The sequence below is a fragment of the Thamnophis elegans genome, chromosome Z (genome assembly GCF_009769535.1).
Source record: "Thamnophis elegans isolate rThaEle1 chromosome Z, rThaEle1.pri, whole genome shotgun sequence".
In the NCBI taxonomy this organism is placed as follows: Eukaryota; Metazoa; Chordata; class Lepidosauria; order Squamata; family Colubridae; genus Thamnophis; species Thamnophis elegans.
In genome coordinates, this window is record NC_045558.1 from 30,918,105 (window position 1) to 30,935,015 (window position 16,911).

Below are 16,911 nucleotides of genomic sequence, written 5' to 3' on the forward strand. Positions count from 1 at the left end.
GACTTTGACATTAGGTATATCTTCAGTGGAGAGAGAAAGAAATCCTCTAATTGGAAAGAAGCTACCTAACTTTTTAAGCATCTGTAACACTAAATGCCCCCCCTGTAAAGATTTGTTTTCTTGTAACACTCCTTGTTTTCAAAATTAGTGAAATTTAATTGTAAGGCATTATTGATTTGTACTCAAGGTCAATACACAACCTTTATTGTGAAAACCAATAAGTCTGTTCTTTCTAGTCCTAACAATACTTATTATACAGAATAATAAAACACTATAAATTCCCTATAAAATTAAATTGTTACCTGCTGCATTTTATAATCCAAAGAGTAAAGTGAAAGAGGATGACAATGAATAGATCCTAAAAGTAGTTTTAAGGAATTGCTATGTTACTCCAGCAATTGTTTTCATTTGAATATGAAATAAAATGCAAGTAGGCAAGGTATTATAATTTTCTCATGTTTAATAAAATTAAATGATTGAAATTAAATTTCCAAGATGTCAGAACAAAAGCAGTGAAAATATATTAAAATACAAACACATTATTTTCAACTTCATTTTATATTGTAAAAATTGTATTAAATTTTTAACCCAGTACAATTAATTATACAGGTAGTTCAAGTAATAATATAAATGATAATACTGAAAGCAAAACTAATATATTACATTTCATTTAACTACTCTTAAGAAAGTTACATACCTAAAAGAATAAAGACTAAACTTAAAATAATAACTAAAATTTTAAACTCGAACAAACTTTAATATCTACTGTTTGATTAAACTGAAGTAGAAATACATTAAAAAAGGAAAGGGAAAAAAAACCCCAACCAAACAAAGAAGAAAAAAATAAATGAATTTCTGAAATGTGTTAGAGAAAAAAAATATTTCTTTGGTTTTTCTTCTACCTTCCTCCCTTCCCCCCCCCCCCCCCGCCCACACACAAACCCACACTTTTTCAACACAGTATTTATTAGATGTCTCTGATTTAAGTTTTTTTTAATACGCAAGATGCATAAGCTGTTTCCAATATAGTCACAGGTTGCTAGTTTGATATAACTAGAATCTTTATTGTTATTGTACTTAAATACAACGAAATATAGAACAGGAATGTCAAATTTGTGTCATTACAGCAGCGTCATGTGATGTATCATGACTTTTTCCCCCTTCACTAAACCGTGTGTGGCTGTGGCATGACGCATCTGGCCTGTAGGCCGCAAGTTTGACAGCTCTGATATAGAATATAGATACGGAAAATATATAATACTTTTTGCTGACATAAAATGAAAGAATATTTATTTTTCTGATACTTTTGAGCATTTTCCTGGATATCTGTGTATTTAACAATTAATATCCTTAATCTAGTGTTTCTCGAGAAACTCTGAGGACCAGGAAGAGATCAGATTATTGCCTCAACAAGGTGAATGCCCCAATTTTAACCAACACTACACTTAATGTAATTAGGCTTGTTGGTAAGTGAATTTTTGGGATTTTTATTTTTAAATATACACTGTGTTTGATTTATCTTACATATATTTTTAAGATTGGAACTTAAGCTTTATTAGGAAAAAAGTTTTTATCAAAAGTCTCTCTGATAGTCTGGAACGGTATTTGTCTGGAACGGTGTAGGGTTTCCTGCCTAGGCAGGGGGTTGGAGTAGAAGACCTTCAAGGTCCCTTCCAACTCTGCTATTGTATTGTATTGTATTGTCTCCACACACTCATGAAAATATATCAAGCGTTTCTTGGGCAACAGAACAAACAATGCAAAAATACAAGGATGGTTCATTTCAACTGTATAATAATTATCACAAAAGATATGTACGAACATATAATATTTCATTGTGTGGGGGGTGTATTTTCTTAATCTTTATTATTATATTATAACATACCAGATATATATGGAATATTAGATATGTAGAGAAACACATACATTGAAATCTATAAACATAAATAAAAACTTAGCATATAATAATGTAATAGAGGCACAGAATAAAGCAACCTGGGAGGATTCATCTTATTATTGTGGCATTTTAAAAAATATCCACCAGCACAAATCCCATGTGGGGATGCTCTGTGAGATCTTCCGTCTGCGGAATTTTGGGAGCTGAAGTCCACATATCTTGAGATTGCCAAGGTTGAAAGACAGTGATCCATTCCTGTGCCAAGCTTATTTGTTGCTTCTTCCATCCAATCAGGATACTAATGTATTATCCCAGTCTGTCTGCGTTTATTTTTTTTTCTATTTGTCTCATTTATGAGTGATCAATCTTGGTAATTAGTATTGTCCTTTTGTATTTTGTGTTTCTTTTTACTGAGAGGTTTTGGAGGTATGTGTTTGGCATACATAACAAAGATTTCATTTGTGTGTATGTTTAAAAAAACCATGGTTCTTGAACCTCAGGTTTGAACTACTCCCATTTTTCTGTTTTAGAAACCACAGTGTGCCCAGCCTCTTGGTGGTTGTTGGCTCTTATGAGTCTCTATTATCTGCAGGTTTGATCTGGGGATTAGGAAACAAAAACTCTGTCTTCTGTCATTCACCCTCAACCCCAGGTTAAAAAAGGGGAGTGCTGAGACTGGGGGGGGGCGGGAATTACCTCCTCCTCCTAGGCATTGAATTTTGCCTCAGTCTCACCTTCCAGGTGATGGCACTATTGCTTTGGAAGTACAGGCCATAATTTTCTTTTCTTTTTGTTTTACGAACAAATCTTTTATTTTAATCAGAGCTGAATTGGAAGTAAGCTCACAACAGATAGTTTCTGTCTGGAAGTAATATTCTTATGTGTAGGAAAAGTATCTATAAACTTTTTAGAACTGCATTATATGTTACATGGAGTTCTGGTCAGGAGAGGTTAATATGGCAATATCTTATTGCAATATTTTAACAGAATCAATGATGTGTTAAACAGATATGTGTTACAAGGAAACTTTAAATAGTTTGGTTGCTCTGCTTGCTACTTAATCTTTGTTAAGATGTAAGAGGTGATCCTTGGAGAATTTGCTACTTCTGGATGTGCGTCAATATAATCCCTGATGAAACAAAATTTGCTTCAGTATTTAAGGAGATTTTTCATAACAATCCTCAATCAAGTGATCCTACTGACTCATTAGTTTATAATTTAAATGAATTTTTATCATATGGACATAAGGGAACGTAATTAAATTGTTTTCCGCAGAACCTTATTTTTATGCATTTTCCGCCTGTAGCCCTGTTTTCCCTGAGCTCTTTTTGATATTGCATTATGCTTGGAGAAAATCTATATTGGTTAGCTTTACCTAAAAGCATGAGTTGTAATTCTTCATAATCTTCTGGGATTCTGCCATAATAAATTAATAAATTTTTCCAATACTCATGGCCAAACTCTTAGTATCTCTCTTTGGACTAATAATCTGTTGTTATATTTGCTTGTTTAAACACTATGCAGAATTGTCTTTGTAAAACTTGATAAGAGATTTTAGTCAACTTTAGTGGATCTTGTCATATATAAAATAATTCAGGAGTTTGAAATAAGAAAAATAAGGAAAAAAATCCTAAATCCAGCCCACAAATTATTCATTTTTAATTATTTGCAATTATTTACTTCTATAAAAAGTATCCCTAGATAGCCTGGCAGGTATGTTGCTGAAGTTTTCAGCCTGGCTTTTAAATATTATGGTAGTTTGGGTGTAAGAACCTGGACCTAGCACAGAATAGAGATGCACATCATTTTTGAAAAGCTATGTATGAATGTGAATAACTTCTCCAGAATAAAATAGGATATGAAATATGGAAATAATAAAAACAAGTACCCCTGAGTTATATGAATAGAAATATAAGATTTGGATTCATCTCGTACTTTTGTATGTTCATCTTGAGCCTAAAAGTACATAACCCTATATTGGGAATTCTGTACTGCACCTACTTTATATGATATTAATATTCAAAAGCTATATGGAATGATCTGTTTTAACAGCTTTTCAGCATGATGCCAAATTAGTGCTGACCTAATTTTGGGTGGGACAAAGAGGGAGAGATTATTTTGTTAAGTGGAACTGCAGAAGTGGAACTGCAGTTGAAAATCAGTGTCTCTGGGTGATTTGTCATCCTAGCAATAGGGAAAAATTGATATCCTCAGTTAGAATCAATGTACCAGATGGGACAGTTCTTCCTGACTAAGGTACTTAAGGCATAAGCAATCTCGGACTTCCAAGTTTAAACTCACATTATGAAACAATATAGTGGATGGGTGTTAGTTTTCACTTGCCAACTGCAGTTGCAGTTCCCAGGTAATTTTCAGGGGTTAGCACCATAGAGAGGGAATTGCTATATACCTTAATAGTGATCAGGGCAAGAATCACTGTGAGGTCCTTGCTGCTCTCTGAGCTTGGTTATTTTCATGTAGACATTTCATTACTCAAACTAGGTAACATCATCAGTCCTGGTAGAGAGTAGGGTTTCCTCTCATTTTGTATTCTAGTGGCTTGTCCTGTCTGTTGGTGAGGGTGGTCTTGGTAGTTCTTTGCTTGGCCTGTTTACTGTTAGCCCAGAGCACCAAGTTCCCCCTAATTCAACCCTGCACTACAAATACCATTCTCTAAGGCAAGAGTCCTCAAACTATGGCCCGCGGACCGGATATGGCCTGCCAGTCATTAATCCGGCTTACGCAGGACCATGAGGCTGCCCCGCCCACATCGCTCCACCTACCTGCTGGCCCCCACCTGCCTTCTAGAGACCCTGGAGGCCAAAAACGCACCTGTTTTGGGGAGGCCGGGAGGCCAGAAACAGGATGTGTGGAGGCCTCAAGAGGTCAAACATGGGCCCATTTATGGTCTCCCCAGCCACAGAGGGAGGGAGGGAGGGAGAAGGAAAAAGATACACACACACACACACACAAACACACACAAAACAGAAGTACCTCATACACACCCCAAGGCAGCCACATCTCTTCACTAACCTGCTTTCCATCCCCAGGAGCAAAACAAATTGAAGTTTAATTTGTGAGTATTGTTTGGACTGCTAAATTGGCCATGCCCAGTCACATGACCACCTAGCCATGCCCACACAGCTGAGGACCCCTGCTCTAATGGCATTAATCACCTTTAGTAAATCCCTACTCCCTGTGAGGCTGCAACTAATACCTTGAGTCAGAGCTAGGGAAAAGCCCTTAAGACACAGATTCCATATGTGTATCCAGCTATCGCTGGGAGTCTAGGGGCACAAATGAGACACAACCTGTTCCTTTGTGGAAAATACCCCAATCTGAGATATATTTGGAGTCAGCAAAGAGTTAGATCGTCTTTGAACCAATAACAGTCCTTTTTAATTAGGATTCAGCTTCATTATATTCTATCTCATCCAGACTCTCACAGCTTCTGGGTCATATTTTCCATGATATTTCCAGCCCAGCCTAGCCCAGAATAATGGTGTTTAGCTTGGCAAGCTAATGATGCCTCATCCCAATATGGTTGATAACTTCCCACATCAGGCTTACATAGATATTAGAGGGGAGAGAATCGATCTCAGCAAAACTTTACAAGGGAATGACTTTTGAACCATTATTGTAGTTCTGTCCATTTAGGAAGGATTGGAATCATTGGAGATAAATGGGTAGGTTGAACTTGAAATTCCCCAAACTTTGAGTGAAGCTTCCAGAACCTCTCAAAAAACTATAACTTTTAGCCTGACAGAATGGGGAAAGTAATTAAATTCATAGAGAGGAAAGACATTGCGTTCAGTAAACTGAATTTAACTTTTTTCTTCCACTCAATCGTATCTGATTCTCAGAAACTGCCTGGACAAGTCGCTGCAGTTTTCTTGACACGGTTTTCCAGAAATGTCTTTCCATTGTCATCTTCTTAGGGCTTAGAGAAAATGACTGGTTCAAGATCACCAAGCTGGCTTTGTCTAAGATTGGACTAGAATGTAGGGTCTCCTGGTTTGTAGCCTGATTCCTTCACTACTACTACAAACTGGCTCTCAATATAAATTTAATTATATTAAAAAAATAACATATTTCACATTTAGCTTGACAATACCCACTATTTTCCCTTTGCTCTATCAGTATTTCAGAGTGCAGTTTTTAGCATGTTACCAAAGGCTGCTGCAGGTAGGATTCAGCTAAGAAAAAGTTGTTTGTCCCTGTTTTAATGACGTAATTTTTAAAAAGGTTTCCCAAAGTAGAATATATGAGTTAATGGAATGTTTACTACAATTAATCATGTGGTGTCAATTAATTTGTTTGGTTAGATTTCTGTGGTGGCATTCTGTTTAACTTCTACTGTTTTGTATTGAGAATTGCTAATTGGCATGCCCGCAGAGCTTTTAACTGTGTGAAATACCGTATTTGAACTTGTGAAACTTTGTTTTCATTCTCATAGTAATAGTCTAAAGCAAATAAAGATGAAAAATGGCAAAACTGTGCTTTCATGTATTAACCAACTTCAGCATGAAAATGAAGGGTATATCTTGATGAAGGCCTTGGAGTAAAAAGCAGGGATATCCCAAAGGAATCTTGGAAAGTGTGCAAACAGAGGCTTCCAAGACGAGGATTTTGTTTGTTTGTTTAGAATTTCAATTTTCACTGACACATTTTTGAAGCCATGATGAATTTACAAGATCTCTGTCTGTCTGTCTGTCTGTCTGTCTCCCTCCCTCCCTCCCTCCCTCCCTCCCTCCCTCCCTCCCTCTCTCTCTCTCTCTCTCTCTCTCTCTCTCTCTTTGTCTCTCTCTCTCTCACACACACACAGACATGATTTGGCTCATGGTATATCCTGCTTCTCCATAAGCCATTTTGGATAACCTTATCTTGAATTGTTCTCAATGATGGGGAGCGGGAGGTGCTATCGTCAATCCTGATTGGTTCATAGACTGAGAGAAAGTGTTGCAGCCACCCCTCTACTCCTTCTGCCCAGTTCCTCTTAGTGTATGGTCCGAATAGGCTGTTAGTTTCTTAGCTAGTGCAGGAATTGCGATTTTCATCTTTTAAGAACCAAAAAAATTCAATTAAATTGGCTTATTTCTAGATTGAGTTTCCAAATTAATATAACTGTAGCTGCGATCAAAGGGGTGCCGGGCATTGCTCCTGCCTTGCAGAGGCGCCGGATCCCCATTCGGCTTTAATCTGGCAGCCTGGAACTCCATGTGGAGAGACTAGAGGTAAGAGGACGGCTGGCTTCCCAATTAGGACTTGCATGGCTGTAGCCCCGTATATCGGGAAAAGCCGCTTTTTAAAAAGTATCTTTCTGATGCGATTTCTTTCTCCTTCCCTTTCAACGAGCCAGTCAGCCACTACTCCACCTCAACAAAGCTCGCTGGCCACCTAGCATCGTGCTCGTTGCTGGCTTAGTTGACTCCTTGGCAGGGATTGCTCCAGAGTGCAACTCACTTGAACACGCGGTCTCTCACCATTTCTAGCAAAGCGGGAGGCCTTAATTGAACCAGGTGGCCATTTTGAGTGCCAAATAGTGGGTGATGGCCATTTTGTTTTCAGCCATGAGGGTTAACAATAGAGGCCCAATCCTCGCCAGGCACCTGGAAATTGACAAACAGATTAGTGTCACCTGCCCTTAATCAGCGAGAGTGGGAAGGAGAGACACATTGCACGGATTAACTCTGCAGGGTGTGCAGTAGCGTGCAGCATATCTGAACAGTATGGTTAATGGTGGCCAGATCTGAGAACCTCTCTGACCATCAGGGAATGGAGGAAGCTTCCCCCAGGCCTAGCACCAGGCCTAAGGCCACTAGACCATCATCAGCACAATGACATTCCAGGGCCACGCAACCTGATAAGCAGCACAGACAGCAGGCCCCTGAAAAACATGTGGTCCGGGCTGAATGTCTGCTGCAGGCTCAATAGGAGTGTGATTCCAGGTCTCCTTCCAGGGCTTCCAGTCCTAAGTCTTCCCAAGCTCCATTTCCTGTCCGGGGTGTGTGTGTGTGTGTGTGGCAGGAATTTTAGAATGGATGTTTCCCCTTCCCCCTCTGTTTTGCCCAGAACTATCAGGGGATGATGGGGAATCCTCTTGAGGAGTCCTCGCATGACTTTTTGGTTCCACGCCGGTCTTAGCACCCCAATCTGATCTCCCTGTGGTAGAGGACCTGGATGAGGATTATGAGGCTCTGTAGATTTTACCACCCAATATTCAGAAATTGATTGCCTCAGCAATATCACATGGCATAGCTTCAGGCATGAAACATCAAAACAAGCAGGATCAGGCCGCCCAAAAGACCCAGATCCAGTAGCATTACTACTACAGTGGACAAACCAATAGAAGCAGTTCCCCAACCAGTTGAGGATGATAGGCTTGGGTCACTCTCCTTAGCCAGTGAGGGTTCAGTAATGGGAGGACCCATATGGAGGTTGGTGATGTCAGATGATAAGGATACTGGGAAGCTAGACACCCCAGCCTTTGCTGGCCTCTTCCAGCCTTCCCTATTTAAACAACTTTTAGGCAAGGGCAAATCTATAACCAAACTGGGCAACAGCACTGAAGCATCTGCTTCGACCACCCGAAAAGATTTAATGCAAAATATGTTTGCTAAGACTACCTTGGACAAGGAGGAGGTTCCAGCCCCATCTCTCTTTCTTGAGGTAATTAAAAAACAGTAATGCCACTCTTGACTCGGTTAAATTTGCATCTCGAGCTTTGTCTGCCTCTGTAGCATCCAGATGTTTTCTGTGGCTGAAAAACTGACAGGCAGATAACAAATTGAAATTCCATCTGGCATCTGCACCATACGGGGGAGTGGTAATAGACTCTAGGGAAGGGTGGTTTTCCTGTCACAGGACTGCAAGTCTAAGCTACAACAATTAGTATGGAGGATACGTTTCTGGTGGATGATCCCTAGAGTAGACCTTTCACTTCTTTTAGGCACAATGATATCGTGCAAGGAATAGTCCCCTGGGTGCGCCTTCATGCCAGGACATTGCAGTGGGCCTTAATCCCATATCAAAGAGAGATGATGAGCAACTCATCTTTGGCTATTCCAGTGTCTCCACAGGTCCGCCTGTTGCTCTGGTGGTGGCTCTCGGCAGCACTCAACTGGGGGGTCACAGTTCAGAGAGCCGACGAGGGTAACCATGCAGGTCTTACAGCTGGGGTGCGTTGATGGGCTCAAAGATGATGCAGGGACGCTGGTCTGCCACAGATCTACATCACAACATAAACTATCTAGAGCTCAAGGAGGCCCGTCTGGCCTTACATCACTTCCAGCGGGACTTGCAACACAAGCACATGTTACTTCTCACTGACAACATCACCACAGAGGCTCATGTGAACTGGCAAGGTGGGGCTCACTCCAAAGCTCTGTGGATAGAGGCACACAGACTCATTTCGTGGGTGGAGACACGTGGTCTTGATCATAGCATACCACATTTCCGGGACTGCCAATCACCAGGCAGATTGGCTCAGTCAGGCCACGGTGGACTATGGGGAGTGGCAGCTCTATCGGAATCTTTTTCACTGCATCTGCCGCAGATTCAGGACGCCGGTGATCGACCTCTTTGCGATCCCGGCGAATACATAGCTTCCATGATTTGTCAGCAGATGCCAAGTGCGAGGGACCAAGGACATGGGTGCTCTGAGATGCATATAAGATCAGGGCCTCTTATATGCCTTTCCCCCCCTTGCTCTTCTTCCAGGGACCATCAGGAAGATAATGTCAGAGGGGCGGAGATAATTCACATGGTCGGTGTTTGTCAGGCGGTGCAAATTGGCGTCCATTGTTCCATCGAACGCCTCCGTACCTCAGGTTTTAGATTTTTTGCAAGACGGTTTAGACAGGGGCCTTGCCTACAATACTTTGCGCTGCCAAATTGCTGTGGTTTCTACCATTCTACTGGGGGAGGGTCAGGTCCCTTTGTCACACTTCCCTATAATCAAGAGGTTCTTAAAAGGGGCAGCCAATCGTGCCCCTCCTGTTATATATAGGTTCCCTACATGGGACTTGCCTTTGGTACTACAGGCAATGTCAGAATCACCCTTTGAACCCATATGCACAATCTCTTTTCAGCTCTTGACTCTGAAAGTAGCATTCTTAATCGCCATTATGTCGGCTAGACACATTTCAGACCTTGGGGCTCTCTCATCTCGTGATGACTTGTGCGTTTTCCATCAGGACAGGGTAACATTACGGCTAGACTCTTCCTTCCTCCCCAAAGTTAATACCCTCTTTTACAGGGCACAGGAGGTGGTATTACCCAACTTTTGTCCAACTCTCTCCCACACTAGAGAAAGTTTCTGGCACAGGCCAGATGTCCGTAGGGCACTGAGACTTTTATCTCAGATGAACGGCCTCGTTTCGTAAGTCGGAAGCATTGCTGGGGTCTTTCCAGTCAGTCACTCAAGATGCTGGAGTAACCCCGAACACAATAGGCAGATAGTTGAAGAAAGCTACACTATGAAGCCAAGGGCAAGGTTCCACCTCAGAGTATTACCACGTATTCTACCCGCATTTTATGCTGGCATGGGCGACTAGAGCACCATTTGAAGATATCTGTAGGGCAGCATCTTGGGCCATCCCCTACTTTTATTTGACACTACAGACTGGATGCTTATGTGTTGGCTTATGCATCCTTTGGATGTAGAGTGTTGCAGCAGGTAGTGGCTCCCGCAGCCGCCACGGAATCTTAATTTATTTTCCTCCCTAGAGACGGTAGCTTGGGTATGTCCCGATGGTAGTATCTCCGCTCCCCATCATTGAGAACGATCATTGGTACTTACCTGAAATTCGCTTCTAAAGATGGGGATGGGAGGCACTACCTCCCATACTATTTAGGCATAGGGGGAGGAGGTACCCTTGTTGTAACTTTTATTGCAAGACTTTACTCCCTACGACCTCGAGGAACTGGGCAGAAAGAGTAGAGGCGTGGCTGCAACACTTTCTTTCAGTCTATGGACCAATCAGGATTGAAGATAGGCTTAGGTTTTAGGTTTAGGTTTTATTGGGATTTATATGCCGCCCTTTTCCCTGAGGGGACTCAGGGCGGCTTACAACCACAGGGGTGGGGAAGTGCAAGGTCAAAACAAACACTTTGTGAACAAAAGAAAAATAATAAAACACAACTTTCATTCAGCAATCAAACACTCGGGCGGGTAATTGGAAGCCTATCCCCAGGCCTGCTGGGAGAGCCAGATCTTGAGGGCTGCGCGGAAGGTCTGGATCGTGGTGAGGGTGCGGATCTCCATGGGGAGCTCGTTCCATAGGGTCGGGGCAGCAACAGAAAAGGCTCTCCTCCGTGTGGTCGCCAGTCGACATTGACTGGCAGATGGAATTCGGAGGAGGCCCAGTCTGTGCGATCTGATTGGTCGATTTAGGGAGGTAATCGGCAGAAGGCGGTCTCTCAAGTACCCAGATCCACTACCATGGAGTGCTTTAAAGATGGTCATCATTATCCTGAAGCGCACCCGGAGACCAACAGGCAGCCAGTGCAGCTCGCGGAGGACAGGTGTAACGTGGGCGAACCGAGGTGCGCCCACTATCACTCGCGCGGCTGCATTTTGGACTAGCTGTAGTCGCCGGATGCACTTCAGGGGCAACCCCATGTAGAGCCCATTGCAGTATTCCAGTCTAGAGATCACAAGGGCTCGAGTGACTGTTGTGAGGGCCCCCCGATCTAGGTAGGGCCGCAACTGGCGGACCAGGCGAACCTGGGCAAATGCCCCCCTGGTCACAGCTGACAGCTGATGGTCAAAAGTCAGCTGTGGATCCAGGAGGACTCCTAAGTTGCGGACCCTATCTGAGGGGTATAAAATTTGACCCCCCAGCCTAAGCGTTGGTGTATTAGCCAAATTATTGGGGGGGAAACACAACAGCCACTCGGTCTTATCCGGGTTGAGCACCAGTTTGTTAGCACTCATCCAGTTCTTAACGGCCTCCAGACCCCGGTTCATCACGTCCACCGCTTCATTGAGTTGGCACGGGGCGGACAGATACAATTGCGTATCGTCCGCATATTGATGGTATTTTATCCCGTGCCTCCGAATGATCTCGCCCAGCGGTTTCATGTATATGTTAAATAGTAGGGGGGATAGGACCGAACCCTGAGGTACTCCACACGTTAGGGGCCTCAGGGACGATCTCTGCCCCCCCACTAACACCGACTGCGACCTGTCCGAGAGGTAGGAGGAGAACCACCGCAAAACAGTGCCTCCCACTCCCACCTCCCGCAGTCGTCGCAGAAGGATACCATGGTCGATGGTATCGAAAGCCGCTGAGAGGTCAAGGAGAACCAGGATGGACGCATAGCCTCCATCTCTGGCCCTCCAGAGATCATCGGTCAATGCGACCAAAGCGGTTTCTGTGCTGTAACCAGGTCTGAAGCCGGACTGGAAGGGGTCAAGATAACTAGCTTCCTCCAAGGCCCGTCGAAGCTGAAAGGCCACCACCTTCTCAACAACCTTCCCAATAAAGGGAAGGTTGGAGACAGGACGAAAGTTGTTTAAGATGGCTGGATCTAACGATGGTTTCTTTAGGAGGGGTCTCACCACCGCCGTTTTGAGCGCGGCGGGGAAGTGCCCCTCCCGAAGGGAGGCGGTGACAACCGCCTGGATCCAGCCATGTGTCACCTCTCTGCTGTTGGCCACCAGCCAGGAGGGACACGGGTCCAGAATACAAGTGGAGGCACTTACAGCTCGGATGGCCTTGTCCACATCCCCAGAGGCAACTTCCTGGAACTCAACCCAGAACTGATGTGGCAAATGATCCTCCTGTGTCTCAGCTGGATCTACTGCGGTGGAGTCCAAGTCCGATCGAAACCGAGCTACTTTGTCCGCCAAGAATTGAGCATAATCCTCAGCCCTACCCTGCAAGGGGTCTCCCGCATCCCTCCTATTAAGGAGGGAGCGGGTTATCCTGAACAGGGCGGCTGGGCGTGACTCGGCGGACGCAACCAAGGAAGAAATATATGATCTTTTTGCAGTTCTTAATGCTCGGACATAGTCCTTGGTGCAGGTAGTTAAGAGTGCTCGGTTTGCCTCGGACCTATCGGACCTCCACTGGTGCTCTAGGCATCTCCTCCGGCGTTTCTTCTCCCGGAGTTCCTCGGTAAACCAGGGAACTCTCCGGGATCCACTGACCCGGAGGGGCCGTAGTGGCGCAATCCGGTCGAGAGACTCCGACGCCGCCGAGTACCAGGCGGCAGCCAGAGTCTCCGCCGAACTGTGGGCGAGGGTATCAGGAATAACCCCAAGCTCCGTCTGGAACCTCAAAGGGTCCATAAGTCGCCTGGGGCGGAACCACCTGGTCGGTTCCTCCTCCCTACGGTGGGGGTTTGGCCTCCGGAAGTCAAGCCTCAGTAGGCAATGGTCTGACCACGACAGGGGTATGATCTCATTACCCCTCAGACCAAGATCACACATCCACTGCTCCGAGAGAAATACGAGGTCGAGCATGTGACCCGCTGCATGGGTTGGGCCCCGAATTACTTGGGTCAAGCCCGTGGCTGTCATGGAAGCCATGAACTCCTGCGCCCCTTCAGAGCGTTCACCGAGCGATGGCAAGTTGAAATCCCCCAGAACTATAAGCCTGGGGAACTCAACTGCCAGCTCGGCTACTGACTCGAGGAGCGAGGGGAGGGATGCTGCAACGCAGTTGGGAGGCAGGTACGTTAGCAGCAAACCCACTTGACCCTTGAGGTCCAACTTTATCAGCAGAGACTCACACCCGACAAGCTCCGGAGCAGGGACCCTACGAGGTAACAGAGACTCCCGGATTACAATAGCCACACCGCCACCCCTTCCCTGGGCTCTCGGCTGATGAAGCACCTGAAATCCCTCTGGGCACATCTCTACAAGGGGGACTCCTCCTTCTGTGCCCAGCCAGGTTTCAGTAATACATGCCAGGTCTGCCCTCTCGTCAACAATTAAGTCCCGGACGAGGGGGCTGATGGTAGCACCTCCCCTCCCCATCATTAGAAGCGATGTTCAGGTAAATACCGATCGTTTTCTCTTTGATACTTCCTTCCTTTCTTTATATTTGCATAACAGAACAGCCATAAGTCATAGCAAGTATAGGAATATTTGAAGAAGTTGATAAACAATCAAAATAACGTGAAAAGGATAAAAAAAATAACAATACACATAGAGGTAGTTCATCATTTATGACCATAATTGAGCTTGCAATAAGGGTTGTAAGTCATGACAGTACTTGAGTGTATCATCAAATGACTACCCAATTTTGTGACCTTTTTTGCAGTGGTTGTTAAGTGCAGTCATTATGCAAATCTGTTTGCTAGGAAGTGTTATTGCCAGAAACGGGAAGTAAATACAAGTTTCCTTCAAAATCATAAGCACATGAATATGGGATGTGGCAAACAGTTGTAAATATGGGCTTGTTGTCTAGCACCTAAAATGTGTTCACATGACTGTTGGAGAGAGGGTCAGGCATCAGAACTTTGAATCTGGATTATAAGTAGCTCTTCCAGGGTCTGTCGTAACTTTGAATGGTTGTTACCCACAGTCATAAGTTGAGGATCACCTATATATTTTCATATATACTGTATGTGTTTTTCAAGTTTGTGTAAATACATATAAGATGACAAACACTTTAAATATCTATTTTCAGTTCATCTATCCAAATTGACATTGGTACAGATGAAGGTAGTTTGTTAAGAAAGAAATACCTAGCCATGGAAAAGATATCTTAGATTGTACCAATACAAAATGGAATTGCAATATATAACTTCATAAGAAAATCACCATTATATAAGTATTGTATTTTATTATAATTTTTAGTATTAAAATGTGTTATAAATACATTTTAATATTAAAAATATATATTTCTTACTCATATCACCGAGCAATTTACAAGCTAGGTAAGCTTGTGAAAATGAAATAAAATATAGACTTTAAATAAAAATGTGACCATGCTGTTTTCTTTAAAATACGATGGGGATGAAAAGGGGTTTTGTGACCAGTCCTCAGCTTTATGACCTTTGCAGGTCTGCAAAACAAAGACAAACTAAAGCAAGATTCTAAGCAGAGTTCATTTAGTGACTATTTTGCTTATGACTGAGTTGCTGTTCCCAGTAGTGATAGTTAAATGAGGACTGGTTGTAGTTGTCAAGAAACATGAATTGCTTTGTTCACATTTGCTTTCATTGCCTTTGATTTTTGTAGAGTACAATAAAAAAAGAACTTTCTGGTGATGACAATTTACTGGCTGGTTGCTAGTTTTGTAGAAGCAAGTTGAAAATTTGGTTTTATTTTATAGCCGGAAGGAAGAAATGTTCTTGGAAGATAAATAGTATTGAGCTGTACAATGATGCAATGATAAACAAATGTTCTTGGCATCTAGTGGGAAAAATATCTAAGAGGGACAAGATTTAGGTGAGGAGCACTTAGTTTTTCCCATGGCTTCTTAAATATTGTCCTTCAAACTCTTTGCTAACTAAACATGCATATTGAAAGGAAAATGAAACATTGGTGTCTTAATGGCAAGAGTGAATTATATTGGATGTAGATGTTCTTAAGTACTTGAATTATTGTGTTATAGTCCTAAAGAGAAATGAGTGTCAGCTAGAGACAGAAGTTCAGAAAAGGTACAGAAGCACTATTTAATTTTGTTAATGCCATTAAAAGAAGAAATGTCATTTAAAAGGATATGTGGGCATTTTGTACATATTTTGCAGGGCAATTTGTCTTACTACTACTTATAGGTTTAGGATAAGATAGTAAGTGAATACCACTGAAAATATAGAAGAGTCAGATGTTTAACATTAACATTAACTTATGTATTGGAAAAGAAAAGCTATAGTTCCTATTTTTGATTCAGCACCAAATCAGGGCATAGAAAAAATTAAATCATAAATTAAACTCAATAAATTAAATTCATTCTCCAGGTCTGTGTCAGCATCTTTTAATTCTTTGCAAAATTTGAATATTTAAACACAAAATGCTGTTATTTTTAAGAAAATTGATATGATTAAATCTGTATTATAGCCATTGAAAACCAAGATTAAGAAAAAAAGTTGATTCTCATATATATATATTTGGAGTAATAGAAACATTTATAAACAAAATTAAGCTACTGTTACCAGTGTCTAAATATTTTTTGTTTAATCCACAAATGATTTCCTCTTTAAAACTAATGTTCTTGCACAATGCCACTCTGGTGTGAAAAACAACAAAGAAAGCACCAAAACAACAGAAATAAAAACATGTGGGATGCCAATCCCATACAAACTAACAATTAATAAAAATTAGTTCACCTTATAGCCTGGTCAAATGCCTATAGGCATAACCCACATTTTCAATGCTTTACAGAAGGACAGAAGGATTATTGGGGTGGGTGGATGCTAGTTATTCTACGCAGTAGGCACAATGACTTAGAAGGCATGACTCCTTATATAGCATTGCTTACTAGATGGACACATCATATGCCATTCTTGTCAGATTTTGGAAAGGGCAGAAAGAATTGGAGATAACCAAGCCTGCAAATAGCTTGGCTGTGTGCCATGAAGAGTTTTGTAAGTAATAACCAACTCCTTGCATTGCACCCAGAAGCATTAGAGACTCGATGTTCATTCATACGACTGAAGAGTTTTATTCTTTGTTTCATTTGACTTAAAAAATACACTGTGCATCTCTTACACTGAGGCATACAATATTTTATGATTATGGTATGTTTCTATAAGGATAATGATTTTCATTGGAAAATTTAGCATAAATAATTTATAATTTCCTGATTATTTCCATGATTTATGATGTCCATATTGTATAATTGCTTTTAACTAAGATGGTACTTTTTGCATGAAATATTAGCTGACATTTGGGGTAGAAGATATGGCATTGAATAAAGAATAGTATATATATTTGAGAATCTTAGAAAGGAAAGTGTCTTCTGTGCAGCATTTTAAAGAGTTCCCATTGGAGATATCAGTGCCAAATTCTACCATTACAACCTAATTTGTTCCACAAATGGGAACTTAATGGTATT

At 42.2% G+C, this 16,911-nt stretch overlaps 1 protein-coding gene across 2 annotated transcripts in view; it reads left to right on the forward strand.

The window, feature by feature from the left end:
• Positions 1-16,911, forward strand: part of VPS50 (VPS50 subunit of EARP/GARPII complex) — a 94,027-nt gene that overhangs the window by 57,516 nt on the left and 19,600 nt on the right. For both annotated transcript variants that reach the window (XM_032237394.1, XM_032237396.1), the window contains exon 20: positions 1,360-1,466. In XM_032237394.1, coding sequence (XP_032093285.1) covers positions 1,360-1,466 — 107 coding nt within the window. The remainder of the gene's footprint in view (positions 1-1,359; positions 1,467-16,911) is intronic.